The 25,846-nt window shown below is 53.3% G+C and overlaps 1 protein-coding gene across 9 annotated transcripts in view; it reads left to right on the forward strand.

Annotated features, from left to right (window-relative positions):
* Nucleotides 1–25,363, forward strand: part of ATP11A (ATPase phospholipid transporting 11A) — a 119,621-nt gene extending 94,258 nt beyond the window's left edge. For 4 of the 9 annotated variants that reach the window (XM_060129494.1, XM_060129496.1, XM_060129491.1 and 1 more), the window contains 10 exons: nt 630–804; nt 2,885–2,987; nt 3,239–3,384; nt 3,945–4,004; nt 4,469–4,596; nt 6,456–6,591; nt 12,313–12,378; nt 13,041–13,144; nt 15,234–15,399; nt 18,603–23,259. In XM_060129494.1, the coding sequence (XP_059985477.1) occupies nt 630–804; nt 2,885–2,987; nt 3,239–3,384; nt 3,945–4,004; nt 4,469–4,596; nt 6,456–6,591; nt 12,313–12,378; nt 13,041–13,144; nt 15,234–15,399; nt 18,603–18,695 (1,177 nt within the window). In that variant the 3' untranslated portion in view covers nt 18,696–23,259. Of the gene's footprint in view, nt 1–629; nt 805–2,884; nt 2,988–3,238; nt 3,385–3,944; nt 4,005–4,468; nt 4,597–6,455; nt 6,592–12,312; nt 12,379–13,040; nt 13,145–15,233; nt 15,400–18,602; nt 23,260–23,563; nt 24,081–24,452 lie in introns of those variants that run through there. The other 5 variants (XR_009536849.1, XM_060129492.1, XM_060129495.1 and 2 more) reach the window with 5 other exon arrangements.
* Nucleotides 25,364–25,846: the final 483 nt, after the last annotated feature.

The raw sequence follows: 25,846 nt of genomic DNA on the forward strand, positions 1-25,846 counted from the left end.
TAGATTTCATTTGAGTCGTTTCAAATTGTCATTAATTTAGATAAAGCAAAGGCAGCTCTCTAATCGTATGTGGATTTAAAATTATGCATTTATAAATAGTACAGCGATATTTCCCTTTGCCCTGTCTGCAGAATTCCTTTTGGGGGTTAGAGATATTCCTTGTAATTTTGAAACCCAGCAAAGAGAAATTACCACCATGTTCTTTCCAAGTCAGGCCACCCGGGCAGAGTAGCACGGAGGTATTAGTTGTAACAATAAAGACTGTGGTTGGCTGAGGTGGCCAGGCAGTTCGGGAATGAAGGCCGATCTCTTCGACAGCGGGATAAACGCTCTCCTTCTGTTGTCAAGAAGTACCGGAACACGCCCAGGAGTCCACAGTTGCGACCGTTGTTTGCTTTGCCTCAGTGAAATGAGAAAGTTTAATTCACACACAATTTTAAAATGTAATCAAAGGCCTTACAGCCACTAATCTAGAGACTGTATTATTATTGACAAAACAAGAAAACCCAGTTTCTTAATCCTTGATCCTGAATGTGTAGCATCTATAGATATCCCAAAAAAGTACCTAGTCTTCTCAAATCTCTGGATTTAGTTACTGAGTAATTTCTCTGGTTTGTATGATCTAACAGACTCTCCGCCGATATGCAGGACTACGGTTTAATTATTGATGGTGCCGCGCTGTCCTTGATAATGAAGCCGTGTGAGGACGGGAGCGCCAGCCACTACCGAGAGCTCTTCCTGGACATCTGCCGGAACTGCAGCGCTGTGCTCTGCTGCCGGATGGCGCCCCTGCAGAAGGCCCAGGTCCGCCGCCCACCAGGAACCAGCTAGGGATCCCCGGGGGAAGGGGTTACGTAGTGAGAGCCATTCATGAGCCCTTACAGCCTCTGGGTTTTTTTTTTTTTAAATCTAGCAAAGCACCTCCTTTTAAAAATGGAAGCAAAAATGATAGAAATTGAAACGTGAGACTTAACTTTGCTCGCTGTGGTTAGTAAGCATTGATGGAATCAGACGGATGGCCCTTCCGGGTGCAGAGACCAAGGGAGATGCTCGTCCCATCTCTCACGTAAACAGAACTGTATCAAGGAGGTAGAGCCGTCTGTAAGAGTCTGTACGGAAGCCCGCGGGGAGGCAGCTGCCGTCGAGCACCTGCTGTGTGCCGATTGCTGAGGCAGGTGCGAACCCACCGACCCTCACGGTAACCCTTGAGGCGAGGGAGGCTGCACTAATTTTAGGAATGAAGTACCTAAGACACAGAAAATCGGGAGAACCTGCCTGGCGGGATGATCTGGAAAGTGGCGGTCCGAATCGGCTTCCACTCTGTCGGACTCTGAACTCACGTTCTGCCCCTTGCACCACACTCTTGTGGAAACACCACCTGACGTGTGTTTTTTTTCTTAATGTTTCTTTTTTTTTGGCTGCGTTGGGTCTTCGTTGCTGCACGTGGGCTTTCTCTAGTTGCGGTGAGCGGGGGCTATTCTTCGTTGCAGTGCGCGGGCTTCTCATTGCAGTGGCTTCTCGTTGCGGAGCACAAGCTCTAGGCGCGCGGACTTCAGTAGTTGTGGCTCTAGAGCACAGGCTCAGTAGTTGTGGCATGTGGGCTCAGTAGTTGTGGCGCACGGGCTTAGTTGCTCTGCGGCGCGTGGGATCTTCCTGGACCAGGGCTCGAACCCGTGTTCCCTGCATTGGCAGGCGGATTCTTAACCACTGCGCCACCAGGGAAGCCCCCTGTTGTGTGTTTTTAAATATTTTTTAAAGCATATGGGATACGAACGTGAGCATGCGTGCCTTTCTGGTGTTGGTAAACCTAAAACGGTACCAATTCTGTAAACCACATTTTAGTTAAGGGAGATCAGTTTCTCTTGAGTTGCTCATGAAGGAAACTGTCACTTCTCAGACTGACCTAGTGCTTAAGGTAAAATACTGAACACCACGTGCAAAGGGGTCATTTTTCACGTCCTTACATGCGTGCTACACTGACATGCCACGTGACAGTGTCACTAAGCATAAAACACATAAAGCATCGCCCTGGGGTGGTTCTCAGTGAAGAGAAGCAGACTCAGGCGTCCATGTACATTCTATTTGGGATAAAAATGGTTTCATTCCCAACTGTCCCTCTTAAATGTGTGACTCTGCGTAAACCTTGTACAGTGACGTCCAGAACAGAACTAAGGATGTCGTTTGGTCTTCTCATGATACTTGGTATTTCTTTTAGGTTCTTAAGTGACTTTTGCAAACTTTTATACCAATTAGTGTCTCAGTCTTGAAACAAGAAGGCAATCCACACATTTTTTCCTCATCTTTTCCATCATGGAACCTTATACTTGGCACATAAATAGGAAAAAAGACTGTAAAGAAACAGACTAAAAATTTGGAAATTACTCATTGCATTGAGTTGTCAGATTTGGTTTTGCACACATGACAAATTTGAAAAGTAAATGAGCAGCTTATTTTAAAAAATAGATGCTTGAAACCAGATAGCTTGGAATAGCAGTATCTTCTAACGGAATGCAGCATTCACACTCCCCCCACCCCGTATATTTAAATCTGTTTCCCCCACGTTTACATAAGGAGTTGAGCAGCCCCTGCAAATGACTTCCTGGATTTCACTCTCCGTCCTGTCTGCCCACCAGCCTGCTCAGCTCATCTTACTACAGTCATTTCTCAGCTGCTTTTGCTGAAGTGTGTTTCGCTTTCGACGTCAAAAAGATTTTATCCTAAGTGGATAAAATAGACTGCATATAATAAATAATTCACTTTAAGTACATAGTTGTTTCATTTTTCCTTGACTAACTTGACATCGTTGTCGTTTCTGCCTAGTTAGTGAATGACCTTTGCAAAAATAAAACAGAGACGATAAAATCTGCGCTTACTTCTTTTCCAGATTGTTAAATTAATCAAATTTTCAAAAGAGCACCCTATCACTTTAGCGATTGGTGACGGCGCAAATGACGTCAGCATGATCCTAGAGGCCCACGTGGGCATAGGTAAGCCCCTCGGTTCTGCTTCCCTGCGCCTCTTGGTAACCCGGGTTTATCACGCAGCTGGACGAGAAAGGACACAGCCAAGGCAGGGCCATAGAATGTAGACACACGTTCAGGACACTGTCTGTGACACAGAGCGTTCGTGACTAGAAATCCGACAGTCACGTTCAGCCTCACCCGTTTTGCCTGTGTCCGTGTCCACCTGCGTGGTGTTGAGAAAGGCTTTCCTCAGCGCGTTTGCTCCCTTCTCGTAGGCATCATTGGGAAAGAAGGTCGCCAGGCTGCAAGGAACAGCGACTATGCGATACCGAAATTTAAGCATTTGAAGAAGATGCTACTTGTTCATGGGCACTTTTACTATATTCGAATATCTGAGCTTGTGCAGTACTTCTTTTATAAGGTAGGAAGGCTTTCCTTTCCCCTCTCACCGTCTCAAAGCGTGTGAGCGATGGCTCGTCTGTCATGATGCCCCGAGGCTACAGGGGTGATTTGTCCATGGATAGAAGTGACTGTCAGAAAGGAGGGGGTAATCGTAGGACCACGGGAGCAAACGCCCAGCTCTCTTCGCAGTCTCAAAACTGAATATGGAACCAGTGAGATACGGGCTGTAAAATGCTTGAGGAAGGGGCATTCTTTTATAGTTCCTTGAAGTAGTTTCTTCTTCTTTAATGCGGTTGCATTCTTTCCTGTCTGTCCTGACACCGACGTTGCCGCCTCATTGCTCTGCCACAAGTTTCCCTTGAGTCTGTCTGATCTCAGGGTGACCAGAATGGTCCCGTGTGCACTGTGGGAGCCCCTGAGTTGAGCAAGGAGTTTTAGAGCCATTGCCCGTCTTGCTGGAGAATGTGGGGCACTTTGCCCAGGTAGAGTGTGTCACGTGGCCAAGCTCTGTGACGGGATAGAAAAGTGACGTCTTTTACAATGTGCCCTTGATTAACATGCGTGTGACTTCTCTTTCAGAATGTCTGCTTCATTTTCCCTCAGTTTTTATACCAGTTCTTCTGTGGGTTTTCACAACAGGTGAGTCCTGATGCCTGAGGTCGAGCTCACCTGAGCCTTATCCCTCTTCCCCACATGTGTCTGTGGTGGGCGGAGGGTGGACGGCAGGGCATGCAGGCCAGATGACCCCCCCGTTCCGTCGCTGATCTTCTTTCATCTAAAGCAGCCAGGACCGGGGAAATCTAAGCTTGGAGGCGGCGATCAGAATTGCAAACTTTCGTGCAACTTTCTCTTGTTGCAGGTTTGGAATGGCAGGACCGGGTGGGTCCGCTGTGATTTTAATCCAGACTAGTCGACATCCTGACACTTTGAAAAATGTCCTTGTCCTTCTGTATCTGTAGAAAAATGGCTCTGTGTGCATTTTAGAATGCTCGTGCCTGTGGCCCTTTGTAAATGAAAACTACACATGCATATTGAAACGAATCATCCGAAAGTCTTGTCGAGATGCCCGGGTGCTGTTTTCACGTGGCTTTTCGGTCCCGCAGACCCTGTACGACACTGCCTACCTGACTCTCTACAACATCAGCTTCACCTCCCTCCCCATCCTGCTGCACAGCCTGACGGAGCAGCACGTCGCCATGGACACGCTCAAGAGGGACCCTGCCCTCTACAGGTACCTCAAGCAGGCAGCCGCTGTAGGCAAGGAGAAGGACCGGGCAGCCCTGCCGCGAATCCGTATAATACTTGGTTGAAGTACTTAAAAGCCAGACGATTCAGTGTCAGCTGACACGCTCGCTTCCACAGGAGATTCTTCAAGCAGGAAGCCATGTGATTTAAGTGAATATACTCCAAATTCAGACAGAGGATTTATGTTGCGTTTGAAATGTACACGTTAAGCCGGTTTGTATTTAACGTGATTTTCGATGGTTATGAAAGAACTTGGGGTGAGAGTTTCTAGCCCCTTGTGACCTCAGCGGATTTATGGCCTAAATGATCCTCGCAGGTCCAAATAGGTTCCATTCAGTGAGAAAAGAGAAAAGTTAACATATCTGATCTCAGGGTGCTCTTTTCTGCTAAAAAGTATTTTTAATAACAAGGAAACGATTTTTCTGCTATTTCAGAACTGCACCCCAGGATCTTTGGCCGATTCAGTGTGTCACTGTTTATTGTGGCTTTGTAAATTAAACGTGTTATTTTCAGAACATTTTAGATGCACATGTGGTTGTAAGAAATAGGAGAGAGATTCTGTGAGGTTTTATCCAGTTTCCCCAGTGGTAGCATCTGACAGACCGCCCTGCAGAACCGCAGGACAAGGTCACAAGCAGGGCACCGACGCGACACGCCCAGCCGTCTTACTCGTGTGCACACGTGTGCTCACGTGTGTGTGCACTAATCCTGTGCAGGCTTTTCACATGTGTGAGTCCTGTGCCCACACAGTCAAGACACCTCACCAGCCCCACGGCCTACATCAGAATCATTAGCCGTTAAATGGGGTCTTGAAGTGTTGGGGTCCAAAATAATCCCTGTAGGTGATAAAAAAAAAAAAGCAAGCTGTGAGTTTGTCACGTGCATTTAATGATACAGGAGTAAGTCTAAGAAAATAGGGAACCCACACCATTTTAGACACACACCCGGAGGGAATCCTGCAGCTTCTCTGTCTTATTGAACTAAACTGACAGGTGTCGGAAGCCCTGTCGTGAAATGCGCAGCCTGGTCCGGGAAGCCCGCGGTCTTGGCATTTGGATGCCAGCGTGTCCCTGTGTCCTGTGTCCTTTCTTTCGGAAGCAGAGGTGTGAGCGCTGGCATCTTTCTTCCTCTAGTCATATCACAGTCCATTTTTGAGAAATAAAATATTCAAACAGAGATTGTTCAGGAATATCCGTATGTAGTAAAATGCAAAGTCTGGAGAGCATTTTGCTTTTGCTCCCAGGAAGCTCACTTCATGTCTGTTGGTCCTTCCCACTGTATCAGCTGGGGACGTCGCCCCTCACACCTCAGCATGTTTGCTCCCTTCTCACTGTGCTTTGACCGTGATGGTTTCGGTTACTACAGCTTTGTGCTACAAGCTGTCCCAGGGCCTTTCTGGGACCGGGTGTGGTGTTGAGTGAAGTGACAGGTGGTGTGGCCGGAGGAGCCGCAGAGCGTCAAGTGTGGCTCGGGAGTGTGGTCAGTCGTGAGGCCCACCTGGCATCCCACGGGCTCCGTGCATTCAGAGCGTGTGCCGGCCAGTCGGCGGGTGGAGGTGGGGGTCTGGCCGCGATGTGGACAGGCTGTGTGGTGCTCGCGGCCGGGCTTCTCCAAGACCCGCTTTTCGGGGCTTGGCTAAGTGGGTGTCGGTAGGGGCCCCGCCCCCTCCGAGGGCCCTCCTTCTCCTGTCCCTGCTTGTCCCTGCAGCTCTGCCACCTCGGGGCTCTCCGCGAGTCAGGGGCCCCCGGACGGGGACGGCGGCCGCAGGGCCGGTGGACACGGTGGGGGCTGAGCGGGCGCGTGCGCCTGGACGCGCTCACAGGTTCCCACCCTTTGCCTCCCCAGAGACATCGCCAAGAACGCTCTCCTCCGCTGGCGCGTGTTCATTTACTGGACGTTCTTAGGCGTGTTCGATGCTCTGGTGTTTTTCTTCGGTGCTTACTTCATGTTTGAAAACACAACCGTGACCAGCAACGGACAGGTTAGTACGGAACTGGGTCGTGTCAGCGTGGCTCCGGGATTCTTTGGGGATAGAGCTTGAATCCAGCACGATCCCGGGTCAGCGCAGTCTCAGCACAGCCCGTGGGGACCGTGTCTGGGTGTCTGCCCCCCAGCTGGATGGAAGGGACATGATGGCAGAGTTCTGCCGACTGTAGGGACACCCTTCCTGAGGGGTTCCAGGCTTTAGTTCTGTAGCTTACTCACCGTTAGCTATATACCTAGTGGTCCGATTTGATCGTTGAGACGTGGCTTATTAAATATGGGAAATAATTTAGTATTTAACCCATTTTAGTGTTTGTTCACATCCTTAAGTATCTGTTTACTTCGCAACAAGTAGATTTACACTTGCCTGGTAGGCGTTCAGCGCTCTGGTTTTCTGCATAATTTCTAGGGGTTGTTTTATTCGTATCTTGCTTTTTTCTTTCTGCCATGGCTTCCTTCCCACTCTCAGATAGTGACCACCAGCACACACATGGTAAGAAATCTGTGGGTGCGTCCTTTGTGTTTTTGGAGTGCGTTATAAATAAAATATTTCTTGAAAATATTTTCCAACGTGACTGCCTTTGTGTGCTTGTCGGTAGAAATGCTGTTAGTTGCTGCCCCACGTCTGTAGGACTGGGGTCGTCCCAGAAACCTGTGCGTCCACTTGGGTCCCTGTTGCTGAGGTTACTCCCTGTATTTCCATGTTGGGGACCACCAGCGGGGTCAGTGGTGTTTCTAAGTGGACTTGATCTGTTTGGACCTCCCTTGACCTAAATAAGTAGGAAGACACACGAGCATGTGAGGCTGGAGGGGATGCTGCTTTGACCGTGGCCGACCTCCAGCCCTGCCTGGAGAATACGAGAGGCCCGGGGCCCGGAGCCCTGCTTCTGACCTGATGCCCCAGGGTCCACGTAAAGAAGGGGAGCTTGTGAACAGAGGTTTACTGCACGTCCTGTCTGATGGGACACCTCTCTGCCCGTTTGTCCCTCCGCGTGGCTGGCCTGAAGTTCAGAGTCTTGCTGTGTGTTTGCCCATCGGTTTGTCTGTTTCTTTTTTCTTGTGACTGCAAGGTACTGTCATCTCTCATTATAACTGAAACCAATTTTTCCTAAATTGATCTTGAGGATTTTTCAAAGTCTTTTTGCACTTTTCTAAAATCTTCCCATTTTTCAAGGATTTACACTTTGTCTTAGTTGTGGTAGAATAGCTCCCGGGTGCCACGAGGCCGTCATGTACCGGTGGTTGAGTCGAGCTGTCTTAGCGTTTGCTCTGATGCATCTTTTCGTGAGAGTCCCTTGCGGGCCCAGTTTTAAGTGAGCACCTCACGTGTACCTTAAAGAGCTCAGACTTTGTGTCCCGGCATCCGTGGTCCCAGGATCCAGGCAGTGAGTCGCTTCTGCAGGCGTCACCCTCGCTCACCAGTCGCTCCTTCAGTCGGACAGTTTCACGGTGTTAGAGCCGAGCAAATGGAAGTTGACAGATGAGTACTGTACGAGGTCAGGGAATTAGAGCTCAAGCCCAGGGTGTGTGTTTTAGACCATGCAGCTGCTGAATTGCTTGACGCTCACATCACGGGGTGACATGGTTGGCCCTGCTCTGCAAGCCCACAAGAGGGCGGGTGTGAGCAGGGAGGGGACATGCACCCTGGACACAGGTGCTGGTCACCCGAGGGGCCCCGGATGCAGGCCTGGGGGGCCTTCCCGGCACGAGGCTGGGCCGCATCTCCTCCTGCCGCTGCTGTGGTCAGAGCTGCAGGCCCGGGTGCCTTGAGGCCCTTCCCGTGAGCCAAGGGCTTCTGCTGTTTCCTGTTTCTCTGCTACTCGCTCCTGAGGGCGCCCTGAGCCACCATGGAACCCGGATCCCAGCGTCTAGAAGGGGTCTTTCCCATACCATCCCTCCCCCACCTGCCACCTCTGTGCCTTTGCTCAACTGTTATGGGACAGAAGCGTTGGTTAGAATCTGGAACGATGACAGGAAGGGAGAGCGAGGTAGAAAGAACGCCTGTTGGCTGGGGCCCTGTGCTCACGGGCCAGGAGCTCTGAGGCCCCCGTGGGAACAGAGTCAGCACAGGCCACGCACATCCTGTCGCGTGAAAAGCTCCTGAGATGCACGGTGATGTCAGGAAGCAGCGTGCGCGACAGTCGTACCAAGCGAGGTGCTGGACCTGGGCGTTTGTCCACAGCTGTGCCTTGGGTCACTGGCGCCCGGGGGACGATAAACAACCTGCAGACGTAGAGGCGTGAGAGCAAGGCCAGCGCTAAGCGGAGGGACACCTGCGGGGACCCAGGGTAGACCTTTATCACCAGGAGGACAGGAGCCCCAGGGCCACGCGTGGCGAGTGCGCTCCGTCGATGGTCTGACTCTAGACCCCTGCGGTACCTCGGGGCCTCCGCACAGAGCCTTCTCGCTCTGGATCACTGAGTCTTAAATTCTTGTTTGTTTGTCAGGTAAGGGGGTTGCATCCCTTACAAAACCAAAAATGATATCGTAGGCTGGTTCTGTAGCAATTCAGACAAAGCAGCAAACAGAGCTGTAAGTCCAGGGCGGCCTCAGGGGGCTGCTGACGTCCTTGGTCTTGGGCAGCAGGTGGTTCGGTGAGGATAGCGGTCATCTCTGTCCTCTTCCAAGGAGGACGGACGTGTCTTCTTGGTGGGACATTTTAGCTGCCCTGTTCTAGTGATGGTCGGGAGGTGACCCCTAAATCATTCTGTAGGCGTGTTCGTGGATCCGTTGAGAACAACTGAATCATTGATAACTTTCGAAAAAGAGAAATTCACTTGTGGAGCGTTTTCTGCACAGACATCAAGAGCTGTATTATTTCTCAAGTGAGAATATAAGACAATGATTATTTTATTGTTGAACTGCGGGATATTCCTAGGTGCACGCTTGAAAGTTTGGGGCGCGTTGTAATAGAAGCCAGTAAACATCTAGAGCGCGGGAACGTGAGCTGTCCTCAGCGGGCTGAGGACAAGAACACCAGCGCTCAGCAGAGGTTCCCAGTCAGCACGTGAAGCGAATGTAGTAGATGTGGCCGCGATCTTGAGAAAACATAAGACATGTTTGTCGTGGGATATTTTTACACACAAAAATTAGACTGCTCTAGGCTTTAGAGCTTCTGTGAGCAGTAAGATTTCCTACAAGATAGTCCTGAGGAAGAGGAGAGAGGGCGGAGTGGGAGAAGGAATTAAACTTGGACCTGGTTGCGGGGGAGGTGGGAGACCTCCTACTGAATCCTCTCCTCTGAGCGAGGCCCAGAAGTTCACGACGTTCTCCGCGGAGACGCGTGTTGCTTTAGGAAATCAGCCCCGGGGCTTCCTGGGGGCTGGGGAACTGATATCACTCGGGAGAAAGGCCGTCCCTCAGGACACCCCTTTGAGAAAGGGGATTGGAGCCCCAGTGAATCACCCCCAAAGTCCATAGAAATGATGGGTAACGAATTCAATAATGCGTTGACTATCAGCTCGACCTGAGGGCTCCCTTAACTAAGGAGCCCCAGAGGCGCTTACGGAGGTGTTACCGTGATCACCTCCCAGTGAGCTGCGATAGCTGGCCGAGGGCACAGGTGAAGGTGGCCAGGTGTGCAGCCTTGCCCAGGTTCCAACCCAAAGGCCTGAATCTGATTCAAGGCACTTGTGCTTTACTGCTGTTCGCCTGTAAACAGCACACCCTGTGTTTTGCTGGGCTGGGCGTGGATCCCAGATCCACCAGAATCTACCGGATCCTAGGAATCTTGGCAGCGCCTTGGGAAGCACCGTCCTACCCCTCTCGGGAAGAGATGAGAAGCCGTTTGAGTGATTGAAATGTTGTCCCCGATTGCGATGCTGCTGGAGCTGCCCTGTCGCTCTGCCACTGGTGCTCCACAGCCACATTTGCTGCTGCCTAACAGTTTTGTAAAGGATCTCTGAATCAATCCCTCCCAGGCAGGGGCGGCAAACACAAAGGCTGTGAGGGCTTCTGCCCGTGCAGCTGAGCTGATGGTGCCCGCGGGGTTCAGAGCCGCCCCCTCCCTGCGCCTTCACCTCTTGCTTTTGGCTAAAAACGGTAGCTTCCAATGAAAAGGAAGCGGGCGCTGCGTCCTCCTGCACCTGCTGGCCACTGCCGAGCTGCAGCCCACCTCAGAGGGAAAATTTCCTGCCCCCGACATGAAGCATTGAAGAGAGAGCCCTGTTTTTGAGGGTTTCCCAGCCTGGGCACTGTTGCCAGTGAGGCCAGGAGTTCTTGGTTGTAGGGCTGCCCCGGTGCAGTTAGCAGACCCCTGGCCTCTGCCTCCTGGATGCCAGTAGCCCCCTCCCCCGAAATGTCCCCAGACATTGCAGGTGTCCCCCACCTCAGGGACAGAATCACCTCCAGGGACGGCCACCGTGGCTGTGGATCTGAGCCCAGTTTTGATCACGCTGATGAAGCGAAGAATGAAGTGACGAGGGTCCTTAAGTCTGTTCCCTGCAGAAGTCCTGGCGCTTTGGTTTTTCTCCTAGAATTCTGCAAGTAGGTTCTTGCCTCGGTAAACACCTCGCAAGGCCTGCAGCCCACATGCTCGCCTGAAGTGAGTCGCGTGTAGGGATGTTCCTTTGGTTGAAAACTAACCACACGGGAAAGCAGTTTTTATTCCGGCTGGTAATGCTTTGTTTTCTCTTAAAGAAGAACTAGGAGCGTTTTCTGAGGCCCAGCTCGCAGAATCTGACAAACCAGAAATGGGTCGGCTCTTAGGCGGTGTAGAAATCTCAAAGAAAATAACTCTTGTAAAGTAACAACAAGAGGCTGGTTTGTCCCCGGGAGGAAGACTCTGAAGTGGCTGGTGTTGCCTTTTGCTTGTGTCTGTGTCTGTGGGTGAGAAACGTGTTGTCCCCTGGTCGGACGTGTGTGCTCCCCGCTGGCCGAGCCCACATCCCGCCGGGGCCTCGTCCGGGGGCTGCTGCGTGTCCGAGGTCCTGGCCGCGGACCTGCCCCGGGCCCTTGTGCAGCTCTGTCGTGTCTCCCCTCCTCCGTTTCCATGGCTCCCACGGGGCCGCATCCTGGTGATGCCGCCCGCAGGGGACAAGGCTGTCGCTCTCACCGCTCCCAGGACGATGGCAGCCGTGGTTTGCCTTCCGAGCCGAAAGGTGTTTGAGCTGAAAAGAGACTAGACACGCGCTCTACCGAGCGTGGGCTGGGCCGCCGGGTAAAGGTCTCGTCCGCATGAAACACGAGCGGGGAGAGCGGGGTCGGCCCCTGCGGACCGTGACTATAGCGAGCGGGGGGAGCGGGGTCTGCCCCCTGCGGACCGTGACTCTAGCTCGCAGACGTGTCCTGTCGTCCGCGTGAAACACGAGCGGGGCGAGCGGGGTCGGCCCCTGCGGACCGTGACTCTAACGAGCGGGGGGAGCGGGGTCGGCCCGGGCGGACCGTGACTCTAGCTCGCAGGCGTGTCCTGCTCTGGTTTGTAAGCAGGGCCGCCGTTTGCGGGAGCAGGGAGAGGGCAACACCGGGGGTGGCTGTGCAGGAAGGACGGGGCGCCCAGCGGGAACCACCACCCGCCCCAGCGATGCTGCGGGATCCGGGGCCTAGCGAGCCGGGCTCGGCCGGCCTCCCTCTCACGTTTTGGCGACATCGCGGGGTCTCCGCGTGTCTGGGGCTGGAAGTGTCAGGCGGGACCGTGGGAGGTGCTCTCTGCCCCTCGTGCGGAGTGCGAAGGAGGAGAATCCGTATTAGTGGGAGACGACGTGGACTCTTGTCTCCACAGGTATTTGGGAACTGGACCTTCGGGACGCTGGTTTTCACGGTGATGGTGTTTACGGTCACCCTGAAGGTACATCCCCTGACCTGACGTGCTTCCTCCGGGCACAGTCAGCCCTCCTAGTGAGTCGTGACCCTGATGCTAACCCTGCCGGGGTCTTCTCCCCGCCACCAACTCGGCCCCGGCCCCGAGGGGCAAAGGTCAGAATTGCACAGAAGGTGGTGGAGGGAAGGAGCCTGTTCTGTGGGAAGGGATGGATATTAGACTTCTTTTAAATGGCCATCTGCCCCACCCCTAGTAGAAGCAAAATCCGTCTTAATTGGAACAAATTAATGTACCGTGGAAAATTTAGCTCTTTTTCGAGTCAGGTCGGATTCTTCCTGGAATCTCATTATGAAGGTCCCAAATCCTACCAGCCCGAGTCTTGGAAAACCCCAGAGCAACATCCCGGGTGGAGCTATGACCAGCGCCTCGAGCCGCCGCCCGCGTCGCCCTGTGGGAGCATCTCCCTGGGATCCGGGCAGGCTTACTGGCAATGTTGAGACTCAGAGGCCGTGGGGAACCCTTTCTCTCCATTGGAACCTAAAGTGTGTTTTTCCCAAACAGGTTTATGTAGGCATTTGAGCTAAAATTAAGGCTGTTTCCATTCTCCTCCCGCTTCCTTCCCCAGCTGTCAGGGCTCCCAGGGCCATGCCCAGGTAACACCACCATCAATCACCTTTTCCCTCTTTCAGCTGGCGCTGGACACACACTACTGGACTTGGATAAACCACTTTGTGATCTGGGGATCACTGCTGTTCTACGTCGTCTTTTCCCTCCTCTGGGGAGGAATTATCTGGTATGGAGTTGATAATTCTAGAATCATCATTATGTTACTGGCCCCGCGGTGTCTTTCCTCGAGGGCTGACAACTGTGTGCAGGAGGGGCATGGCGCCAGGGCCGGGGGGGGGGGGCCCGCAGGGGACGAGGCGGGTGTGGTCCCTGCTCCTTTCCGCCAGGTTCTCAGTGGGGGAGACACGCTGCATCATACACGTGACAGGAGGAGCAGACCGGACGCTACAGCAAGGGACCTATTTCAGATCAAAGGCTGGGGAAGTCCTCTCCAGAAAAGCTGTTATTTAAACGGAAACCTGGGAGGGAAGCACTGTCATCACCGTGGTGGGTGCGCCCGGGGAGCTGGCCTGGGCCGAGGCAGTCGGACCCCAGCCAGGGCCCTTCCTAAGGAAGGGAGCCCCACGGGCAAACACCTTGGGGCGGGGCCCGGCAGGGGAAGGAAGGTCCAGCCTGCCTCCATCGGGGACTTTAAGCAGAGGAGTGTCAGAGTCCGACTGCACTCTTAGGAAGGTCACCGTGGGTGCTGTGTTGGAAGTGAACTTGGGAGTGGAACACAGACAAGGCAGCCGGTCTAGAGACCGTTGCAGTACAGCGGTCAGTCCTGATGGGGGCAGCAAGTGGCTGCCTTTGCTGGCGCTGTTCCGTCCGCCCAGATGTCCTTTCTCACTAGCCTGCTTGGGGAGCGCCTGTTCATCTTTCGAAACCCGGCAGCCCATCAACCTCATCCACTCTTCCCTCGAGTCACCTCCCAGGCGGGCATTTCCACCTGGTCCCCCGAGCAGCTGTTCCTTCCCCTGTCACAGCGCATGCCGGATTTACCTGTAATTCTCCCGTTTACGTTTCCACGTCCCCCATAAGATGGAGAATTTCCTGAGCAGGGCTGGGACTGGGGGGAGGCGAGTGAGGCCCGGGACCACAGCCTGGCCGAACGGGAGGCCAGAAGCAGTGTCCCCTCCACCTGGCGTCCCCAGTGCTGACCTCGGCTCCCAGGAGGGGCAGGCGGCCCCCTAAATGGGGGAGAGGCTCCCTGGTCCATCAGGTCCCCACGTGGAGGTTGCTGAGCTGACATCCACCCAATGACCCGCTCTGTTGCTGACCCCCCAGTGGCCAGATCCATGCATTGCACATTCTTGGAGACGAGGAAATCCAGGAAGACCAGACCAGCTTTTGGTGGGTTTCCAGCAGCCCTGCCCCAGGCCACAGATCCCTGCGGTTCTAGCGAGCTCTCCAGAGCGGCTGTGCAAATGGGAGCCTCGCCTTAGAACTCCCAGGCCGGCTCCTGGGCCTTGGGGCTTCGGAGCCAAGAAGCGGGTGTGTTTAGCATCATCACTGCCCCTTTCCAGAGGCTTTTGTGATTCACCTGGCAGGAGAGTCATTTCATTCTCTGCATTTTTATGGAAATTAAAAAAATATATTATGGCATAATTTTTTTTTTTTTTTTTTTTTTGGGGTACGCGGGCCTCTCACTGCTGGGGCCCCTCCCCTTGCGGAGCACAGGCTCCGGACGTGCAGGCTCAGCGGCCATGGCTCACAGGCCCAGCCGCTCCGCAGCACATGGGATCTTCCCGGACCGGGGCACGAACCCGTGTCCCCTGCATCGGCAGGCGGACTCTCAACCACTGTGCCACCAGGGAAGCCCCATGGCATAAATTTTTAAGTATTTAATCGTTCTGCTGACGCGTGCAGATATGAATGCATGAAGATATGCATGCTTGCATATCTTCTCCATATTAATAGCTATTGCGCAGATATGATTCTAAGGTACAAAAAATATTACCTACTTCATCTTTTAAAATCTTTCCCGCTGTTCTGAAACTGAACTTCGGGGACTTGTTTTCCCCTTTGGGATGACTTCATAGAATTCCTCTCCTTTTCCCGTGGGTTAACACGCAGCGTTACAGGGAGAGGTCACAGCCCAGTGTTTCTGGGGTTAGTCCCCGCAGGCAGGCTAGGTGGCTTGTCCAGTGACTGTCGTGACAAAAGTGAAAACTTCCAGAACACATGGGCTCTTCGTGCAAGTAGAGAAAACAGACCAGGATTTCGGTGTTTCTCCTGCCATCGTGTTACGTTTCTCCTTTCCCTCGACGCTGCAGGCCGTTCCTCAGTTATCAAAGGATGTACTATGTGTTCATACACATGCTGTCCAGCGGCCCCGCCTGGCTGGCCATCGTCCTGCTCGTCGCCGTCAGCCTCCTTCCCGACGTCCTCAAGAAAGTGCTGTGCAGGCAGCTGTGGCCCAGCGCCACCGAGAGAGTCCAGGTACCGCCGCGGGCACCGTGGGGCAGCCCTTAGAAAGGGGAGCGGGAAAGGTCTGGGTTTGGAAATGCGGTCAGTCCACCGTTACTAACGAATTCCATGATGACACGTGGTTTTATGCCTGAACCTAGATGACCAGTGGTTAGACTTGAGCAGCTAGTCCCTGAACTAAGAAAAAGATTAAGAGAAAAAGATGAAGCCAATACAAAAGGCAAATTGGTTTTTGTACATTTTTAAAAGTTTTTTCAACTAATCATTACCTTGAAGGTAAAATTGCATTACTTTTAGGGATGGTGAATTTGGCTCAAACTTTAGCATTTATTTTGGAAAATTCTGGTTATGAGTAGTTAGGGCTGTTGTTTTCCACCCTCCCAAATGGAAGCCAACAAGCTGAATTCCGGATCCAGGAAAGATGAGGGATACGAAGGATGCCGGGACCGGCATCAGACACAGGTGGTACTCAGAGCTTCCCAAGAGCGCTCTGGCCCTCCCCGGGGTTCCTGGGGAGGGGGTGTCCCCCGTCCCCTTACCCCTGTGACCCCCCGCTACCCTCTCACCCCTGTGACTTGCCCTTGGAGGTGCAGGCCTCAGGAGGAGGAGGAAGGATGCTAGTGAGAGGGCAGAGGCCACAGCAGGGCCCGTTGCTGCAGGACGCTTGTCTCACCTGTAGCAAGGTGCTTGTGCAGGTGAAGGGGGCGGGGCATGCAGGTGGGGAGGGACAGGAGGGAGGGTGACAACAGGAGAGGGTGAGTGGCACGTCCTGGGGCTGAGTCACTGGGAAGCTCAGGGGCCCCGTGGTCTCAGTTCCCAAGTGCTGTTGGCCGGCTTTGGGGTGGACAGCAGGTGGACCTCCAGGGGCTGGAGCTGCAGTCGCGGCGCTTGCCCCCGCTCCCCTCCCAGCAGGTGACGGGTCGGGGGCAAAGCCTTCAGGTTCCTGGTGCTGGTTTAAAATGCTGAGTGCAGTGCCCCAGCCCTGGGGATTCTGCTGGGTTTGCAGAGTCGGAACGCAGGAGGGGTTAGTGCAGGTCCACGTCTGACAACTTCATTACGAGTTGCACAGTCGTCCGGGGCTGTTCCCGGGACACAGGCTGGAGTGCGATGGGAGGGATCCCGCCCGCCTGGGCTGGGCTGGGCCGGGCCGGGCCGGGCCGCGGGGCCGGTGTGGCCTGGTTTCCAGTGGCTGCAGGGACGTCCGGAGGCTGCCGCTCGTCTCACCGGACTCACCGCCTTTTCTTGTCTCTTCCCTTCTTCGTTCCTTTCGTCTTCCGGCCTCTTTGCCCAAATAACCACCTTGTTTAACGATGTGCATGGCCTCCTGACCTCTGACCTCTGGCCTCTGGGACCGGCAGACTAGGAACCAGTGCCTTTCTGTCGAGCAGCCCACCGTCTTTATGCTTTCTCAGACTTCCAGCAGTCTGACTTTCTAACGGAACAAGGTGACGCTTTTCTGTCTTTTTGCATGCTTGGGACTCAGTCGCAGGACCGCACAGGGTTGACGGTTAAGCTCGGAGCCGCGCTCGCAGGCCCGCCCCAGGCAGCACCGGGCCGCTGGCGTCGGGGACGCAGGGTGCCGGGCTCCTGCCGTCCGCGCCACTGACCGGTGCCCGCTCTGCAGGCGGGACTGAGGGCCTCCGGAGAGACCAGACTCAGGCCATGGCACTGGGCTGCAGAGAAAGCCAGGACAGACGTGTCCGGGGTCAACATTTTTACCAAAAAACTTTCTTAAAAAGTCTGATCATTTTTAGAAAAAGGCGCTGAGCTTGCCTCGAAGGGCCGTAGCGCCTCTCTCGGGCGCATGGAGCCATTCACACGGCGTTCTGTGGCCGCCGCCCGGGGTTGAAGGCGTTTCTTCCGGAGGCAAGGCTTCGGGGACACGGCGTATCTGTTTTCAGTCGTTTGTGTGCCTGGTGCCTCGTTTCTGTGTGCTCCGAGCCAGGCACACTCTGAAGGTCTGTGTTTGGTGTTACTGCCTCACTGAGGCAGCCTGCTTAATGGGAAAATGCCTCAAGCAAAAAAAAACAAAAAGGCTTTTTCCTCTTTAATAACTGTTCATATGCCACACAGCTTTAGCACTGCTTTTTAACTAGCAGGATGGTACATTTTTTAAGTTCAAGTAATTATTGGCGATCGCAATTTTTTTAATCTGATGCCCTCAGAATTTGTTGGAATAAGTTACATCATTTCATCTTGCTGTTCACACGCTTGGAAACATTCAGGATGAAATTCTTAGGAACATTTTAATAAGTCACAGGAGGTGCTTATGAGATTGGTTGAATCATGCCAACTCCAGGCTAAAACTGAATCCCTCTGACTGTTGATGGGGTTCATTTAGAGTTGATTTGCAGACGCCACACTCTGGCGGCTGGGAGAAGGGCCCTGAGCTCTGCGTGTCCGTAGCCGCGGCCGTGACCCCAGGGTGCCTGGAGCCTGCACTCTGGGCACACACAGGGTCAACGTGTTGTTGCTGGAGAACCGTCCAACTTCTGCAGAACCTGGGAGGAACAAACACTTGACTAGCCGTTTTGTGGGACGTACTGCATTTGAGATGGATGGCTTTTTCTTTCCACCTGTCCTATTAAAGCGAAAACCATGGCAGGCACCGTGTGTGTGCACACATAGGTCATTTACATATACGTGTGCATTTCTGGTTTCTACATCCATTTGCACATACAGTCGTGTGCGTTTCCGCCCCTGCGAAGAGCAGCGCCCCCAGCGCTTGTCTGCTTCACCCCCTCCTCGCCGGAGAACGTTCTGCAGCTCACGCTGGTGATCCTTCAACTCCTACAATTCTCTTCTTCCTTGTTACTGAGAGACTCATACAGTTTGACTAGAAAATCTCAGTGTTCAGATGCCCGGCCCCGCTGACCTGTGGCCCTGTGACTCCTTGCACCTCCCAGATTCTGGTCTCAGTCCGGGACTCCTCTGTTTGACCAGAGACGGGGCCAAGGGACGGGGTCGGGCAGGCACACAGAGAGTGACAGGCAGGTGGACAGAGGACAGAGGGACAGGCAGGCACACAGAGAGGGACAGAGGGACAGGCACAGAGCTCCTCCCTTGGGGCCGGGTGCCCGCTTGGGGAGCCCAGCCGTGCCGGGGTGGTCTCGGGGAGCGGGCAAGGCCGTTAGCCAACGCCCCAGTCTGGGCAGCAGCCTCCCCGGTGGCCCGGCCTCCCCTCCGCGGGCTCAGTGTCTGTCCTCGCCTTGCAGAGGAGCTCGAGCCGCCGAGCCCCGGCCGACGCCGCGCCGAGCCCTGACCGGCCTCTCCTGATGGACCCCGAGCCGCGGCCGCGGCGCGAGTAGCTGGTGGATAGGTAACGGCCGCCCGCGGGCAGCCCGGTGTGCTGTGCTCTTGCTGTGCGCGGTTTTCCTCCAAAGTTTTGCGTGCTGTGCTGTGTCTGTTAGGTTCGTGGTCACAAAGAAAGGCCTTTACACACGTGGGTTCCATCCCAGGTAAGTGGCCTGCCCAAGAGGCCGGCCGCGTGGGCCGCGTGCCGTGCACACACACGCACACGCCTGCACACCCGTGCAGCGCACACGCCGGGTGGACATCGCCCCACACGTGTCCGGTGTTCGGCGTCCAGAGCACAGTTCATTCATTCTCATCTGTGGTGGTGGGAATGGCTTCACCTGAAAGGTCCATCAGGAAAGACCACCTTTCGAAGTAAAAAAGGGGGTCTGGAGTGAGCGGCCCGAGCCTTGGCCGGGGCAGGTGTCCAGCAGCGCCTTCAGTGTCCAGAGCAGGCGTCTCCCGCCCGGCTGCCCCTCCCCTCCCTGCCCGTTCGATCCGAACACACGCGTGGGCCGGGGAGGGGAGGTGCCTCTGGGGGCGCTGGGTAGGGCGAGGTCAGCATCCCCATTAGAGGAACCGCAGCCAGTCCGGGCCCAGGGAGGGGCTTCGTGTTTTCACGCGTGTCTTCTGCGGGACGGTGGGCCCGAGAAGGGGACACGATCGCAGCCGGGATGGTCCACGTGCCTCCTCCGTGTCTGGTCCAGCTGTGTTCAGGGGAGCCCAGACCGGGGCAGCGAGGGCGGTGGCCACGTCGGGGCGTCGGGTCAGACGACGGGTGCTCGATGGGATTCTCGCGGGGGTCCCGGCACTGACTCTGTCCTTTCTGTTCCCGACAGACCGCGTGCTTGGTGTCACGACCACCTCTCGGGAGTCACCCCCTTGCCTCTCTGTAGACCCCAGCCCTGGGCAGCGCCCTGGGAGGGCGGGGGCGCCAGGCCCCCTCCAGCTCAGCCTCTCCCACTCCCCGCGTCCCCACCCGGCTACAGACCGCGCTCCTGTGGCCCGAGGGGAGACCGGATGCACGGATCACGGGTCCAGCCTCTAAGAGCCGCACGGTGAAGGGGGCAGGACAGGCGTCTCCGGGCGGCGACCAGGCAGGACGCACGCGAGCCCTCGGTGCACCCTGTGGGAGCAGGATCTGGGGGGATCGCGGCCCCCCCCCGGGTGAGGCCGCACCTCGACCTCCTGGGAAGCGCAGCTGAGCCTTGCAGGCGGGGTCGGGTCTGGCCCCTCCTCCCGGGCCCCAAAACCTCTGCTTTCGCAACCAGCCCAGGGACACCCCAGGACCGGCACCCCTCCCTCCCTCCCGTCCGTCCGCTGCAGGCACCGGGACCTGCGGTAGTGAGGCTGACCGCGGACGCGTCTGGTCCCACGTCCCTTCCTCCGCCGTGCTGGGGCCTGTGTGCTTCGGCACCGCCTCCTGCCTCCCCCCAGCTGCCTGCGAAGAGGGGAACCTATCCAGTAAAGCTTCCGGCACAGGTTCCGGGCAGTTCATCTTCCCGCTCCCGAGGATGCGGCTCACCGGGGCGCCCTTGCTGCGAAATGCCCGTTTCGGGGGTTGAGGGGAAGGGTGGGGGCTGGGTGCCGGAGGCCGGCCTCTGATGTGGTGCTTAGGCCCCCATTAAGAGTGGTCGGTCTCCCGGCGGTGTTGTCTCCCAGATCTGTGTCAGGCCCACAGGTCTGACAGGGTGGCCTGGGCGACCTGAAAAGCAATATCGCAGCCCTCGCCGCCACCGCGCTGACTCTGACCTAACCCTGCTCTGCCGGGGGTCCTATCCGTGTCTCCTTGTGGGGGTGAACCGTCAGAAGGCAGCTGTGCTGTAAACTCCCTGTGACTTTCCTGTACCAGTATCTTATTTCTGGAAATAACCCGTTCGACATAGCCTTAATAGTCCGTAAAGAAGACATTTCAGTTTGAGATTCAGAGGGTAAAACCAATGGCTTTTTAGGAAAGGGTCACCCAAAAGCTAAACGTTGCCCCCGCTGGATGCATGGGTGGGATTTAGGGATGTCGGTTGGGGAGTGAACACCGAGTCTACTTCCAAGATGCTCGACGTTAGGGGTTTCGGGAAGTTCAGATTTCAGTTTGATTGTGTAATGTTCACCTATAAACTATTTGTTTAAACGAGGGGATGAGTTAACAGCAAGAACAAGCGTACACAGGTAGTTGGGGTGAAGCAGGTGAAGTATAAACATACCAAAGACTAGGATGATGGACGTGGGGCCTCCAGTGAGACGGGGATGGGAGGGCGTGTCTGTCTGAGGGTCCTCCAGCCTCCGCCCCGCCCCCTGTCACTCACACTCCACGTCCAGTGTGTGGTCCACACTAGACCCTGCAAACAATGGTGTGTGCATTTTTACAGTCGTTTTTAAGAACCTAAAATGGGTATAAATGTAATACACGTGGGGGACAGATTCTCTGTACGTTTAGTTAACAAATTGTTTGTAATGTATTTTTTTAGAAATCTTAAAATTCCCTTTGCACTGAAGTATTTTCATAGCTGTTTTGTTTGTTAATGTATCATATCTAATTTTTAAAGTATGTTTTTAAAGCTTTTATTTTTTACGTTGATGGCATTTTGGCCACTTTATATTTGAATTCTGATGAACATTTTGGCTGAATGTCTCAATATCTGACGAATGTGAATTTTCAGATTTGGTTTTCTTCTCTACACCTGTTTATTTTTGGTGTTTCTGGCGGTAGTGAGTAGCTAAAAGGCACATTTAGAGTATGATAATTTGCTATGCTCTTTCTTCACAGTTCATTGCCATTTCATCTGCTTTTTATTTGGTTTTTAATTTCTATCCTTCAGCCTTAAAATAGCTTCTTGACGGTTCTGTGTCCTCTTTTTGCCTGTATTGAGATGCTTACCATTTACCTCGGATAAGTCAAGTCTCCTTATGAAAGTTACTGACCTTTCCATGCTCCAAAAAGTCTTCTTAAAATTGTTTGGGAAATTATTAAGTGACTGTGCCTGATAATTTGAAATAGGCGAGGGGCATGAGATCAAAAGAGAAGTCAAAGGAGGGACAGAAGAGCCCACCGAAGTGACATTTCGGACGAGACAATGAGATTCCCACCTGACAGTGGGCAGCACTTACTTGCCTTACGCTAACCTTAAAGCAAGTAACTTAGTTTTGAAAATCTTACAGCTGCACGTTCATCACTTATTAACATTTCCCCCGCTGGTCCAGATGTCTGGTTCCTGACCCACACGCCATCCCCCAAAGCAAGCTGTCTGTAGGCCGTGTTGCTCCGGCCACCTCCGTGGTCCTGCTTTCAGCTCCCGGCCACCCGAGGCCGCACACATCCCACGTCCTACGGGGACCCTGCGGGGGCCTCTGAGCCCCACCCTCAGGACAGGTGGCTGCCAGCAGCCCTCGGACCCTCCCAGCTGCAGCGTCCCTGTGTCCGGAGCTGGGAGTAAAGACCCTCTCTTGGCAACTCCTGTTAGAACCCAAATCAGCCCATTCCTGTGCCCTTGATTCCATGGGGTGAACGCAGACCAAATGACCCGCGCCCCCCTCCCCCGGGGGGGGCCGTGGCCCCGTGAGACCCACTGGTGGCAGTGCCGGGCCACGGGAGGAGCCCAGGAGCGCCACCTTCTGCAGTAGCAGGTTTATAGAAGCATAGTTCGGCCTGGTGAGACTTTGCAGCTTTAACTAGAGAACTGCCTCGCACATGCTGTGTAACTATTCCTAAGTTCATGGGCGTCAACCAGAAGTTCAGGGCAAAACCTAAGGGAAGTTTCCGGCCTCTTTCTTTAAAACCACTGAGTTCATCTGTTTTGCACTGTTAATGACGTAATACAACCACTTCTGCTTTATCTTAAAATTAATGGTATTTATTTGACGACTCAGTGTAACAGCTTGCTATGCACTTTCTTTTGGAAGTTTCCCATTTGTAACTTTAAAAACAGGAAAAATGTCAGCAGGCAAACGCATTCTTTTTTCTTTTTTTTTTTCAGTTAGAGGGCAGGTGAATGGGGCTGGGAGTCATTCTGATTCGTCTATAAACAAAGCTTTAATGAAGCTGTGTCAGAGTATTATTAAAGTGTGATTCTACTTTTGCAGAAAAAAATCTAAAGATCAGTTTATATAGCTTTATTTTTTACCTTATCGAAATATACAGAATTTTAATATGCGTATATTGTCTCTGACTTAAAGTTATAATGTGCGTCTGCATTGCTGTTTAAAATGTCCGTTCGTTATGTAATGTAATAAAAGAGAATCTTCAAAAATGTATTTAACACGAATGTTATCTCTAGGTGTTGTCATCGTAAATACTGGAATTTATTTTTAAATTATTGAATATAGTAGGTGCGTTTAAGATAATAAATCAGCCTCCAAACAGTAATGTTTAATTGATAATTATTTATTAACCTGCTTTGAAAAATTAAATTGTGAATTAAACCGAATCTTAAATTTCTGTAGAATTTATTTTGTATGCTACTGTTTTTAACTTTTATTTCTGTAGGTAAAGTGTATCTTCATAATACGAATTATGATTGGACTTTTCTGCAGATTATCTAAGCCGGAGACCTGAATCTGCTTGCAATAAAGAAGAAGAAAGGTCTGGATTAGTTTCTTTACAAATTAAAAAGATCATAGAAGTTGGTCTTAACTTTCTGCTAAGAGGAGCTGCCGGGTAAACACTCTCAAAGGGAGTGTCTCTGTTTGGGATGAAGTGGACGGCACTGTGGGAGCTGGTGCCCTGGGAACGTGTGGGACCGGGTGCCTCACCGAGGCCGAGGGGCGCAGAACAGGAAGCTCAGTGTGGGATTTCCTAGCGCTGGGATCCTGCCCATCCCCCTCCAGCTGCTCCCTGACCCTCCGCCTGAGACCCCTCTCCATCTGGATTCCTCCCCTTTCCCTCCAGGCTCTCCTCCCCACTCTTGTCCAGGCCCCGGGTCCCACAGGCTCGTGGGCAGTCGGACGGAGGGCGGGTTCTGTGCGCCCAGCACCGCCATGCTCGGGTTCCTGGCCCCCCAGCCCTGGCCTCCCCAGCCCCTGGCCGCTGCTCCCACCAGCACCAAGCTCCCTGTCTCCTCTGAAAGCTTCAACCTCAGAAAACTCCACACATCCTCGCACCAGGTCTCATTCCTGGGATTAGGGGACCAGGGTGGAGCCAGGTCGAGGGTCCTGAGAAAGGGCCTCCCTGGGCTGGGGCAGGACTGCCCCTTCAGGGCCGACTGGCTCCCTGGGAGGGACCGGCTCAGGCCTCTGGCTTCACCGGGCACAGTTCTAAACTGGGGGCTTTTTTCCCGGCTCCCAAACACCATGGAACAAGCACACAGCCGGGGCGAGTAACTCACCCTGAGTGGGTGACCTTGGCTGTCAGACCAAACGCCAGCAGCCAACACAGCCACAGACGCGACAGGAAGCAGATGCTGCAGGTGAGTCGGAGTCCCGGGGCTGCTGGTTGCTGTGGTCCAGTGTCCACACCTGCCTCAGGTGACCCAAACGTGTGACCACGCTAACCTCGGCAGCTGGGAGGAGCGAGCGAGGGCACCTTCGCCTGAGGCTCTGCGGTGTGAACAGCCAGCCTGCGCGCCTGTGTTCCCGTGAACACAGCCCTTTATTCTACTGGGTCGTATCCCAGCTTGATCAACACCCATGTTATTAAGCATCCTCTTTCATGGAAAAATCTTAGAAACACATAATTTCTCAATTCCTTTCTTGCACTAAGGGGATACCACTAAAACTGTATCATCGTATTAACTTCCCCACAGAAAATGCTCACCCCTTTGTACATTTTTATTATTCAGGCCGTTCGAATAATTCAGGAGCATTTAATTAGCCATCTTCTAATTCCTCATCGAGGTGCATCAGTCCTAATCGAGCCTGACGGAGGCCCAGCAGAAATCGAGAGATGCAGCATCTTTAATCGGATGAAGAATTTCTTACTCAAGACATCAAACCCCACAGCTAGTGGACAGGTGTCACGTCTAAAGGTGATCTTGAGTCAGCGCTTGACACCCAGAGAAATTTACCCTTAATGCCCCACACAGCACATTCTTCAAGGCCCCCGTGTCTTCGTTACATCGTGTTGTGTGCTCCACTGACCCATCTGCAAGGCATGAGAACTCATAACACCCCAGAAACCATGAGAAGGGCTGTGCCTTGTACCTGAGGGGCCTATGACAGACCCTGTCCCAATTTATTTGTTAAAACTTTAATGAGAAATATGGGTTACTAGCTGTATTACTTATTAAGAGTATGTATTATCCTTTAAAATTAGTTATACAGGGACTTCCCTAGTGGCTCAGTTGTTAAGAATCCGCCTGCCAATGCAGGGGACACGGGTTCGAGCCCTGGTCCGGGGAGATCCCACATACCGCGGAGCCACTAAGCCCGTGCGCCACAACTACTGAGCCTGCGCACCGCAACTAGAGAAAGACCGCTCGCCGCAACTAGAGAAAGACCGCACGCAGCAACGAAGACCCAATGCAGCCGAAAGTAAATAAATGAATTTCAAAGAATAGTTACACAACATCATAATTTGAAAAAGTTCACTCATCAGTGCTCTTATTCACTTGGTTTTTACAAGATCCAAAGAGAGAGAGGGGGTTGTAAAATAATCAAATTTCCTCTGAGACTCAGATAGTTTCAGTACCTTTAGAATTTTAAAAAGACCTACTGTAAAGTCTCAAAATATAAGCCAAGTATCAAAATAAACATGTGCTTTAATTAGCTAAGACTTTGTCTTGTTTATGAATGATTACAGTTCCCAAATCCTTAGAAACTAGTTGAGCAGAAAATATATGTGTTGTTAGGGACATGAAGGCTAAAACACAGACCAGTGACGCTGAATGTGTGAAACCTGAAGACTGGCTATTGCTGTAGCACTTGTAGGTCGTCTTACAATAGTTAAGAGGAGGTCATTCCATGGGGACAGCACAGTGTGAAAGAATCACCGGGCAGCACAGTAAAGCCACTTGGAAGAAAATGTGTCTCCCGTTCCCTGGGGCTGTGGTGGCCCACGGCTCAAACACAGGAACTGACTGTCCCTCAGTCCCCAAAGCAGAAGTCTGAGATCAGGCTGGCTCCCTCGGGGCTGGGAGGGAGGGTCTGCCCCTGGGGCTCCTGGAGACCCTGTCCCTGCCTCCATCAGGCAGGCATTCCCCTGTGCCTGTCTGTATCCCAACGTCCCATCTTTATA

The sequence above is a fragment of the Lagenorhynchus albirostris genome, chromosome 18 (assembly GCF_949774975.1).
Source record: "Lagenorhynchus albirostris chromosome 18, mLagAlb1.1, whole genome shotgun sequence".
Taxonomy (NCBI): Eukaryota; Metazoa; Chordata; class Mammalia; order Artiodactyla; family Delphinidae; genus Lagenorhynchus; species Lagenorhynchus albirostris.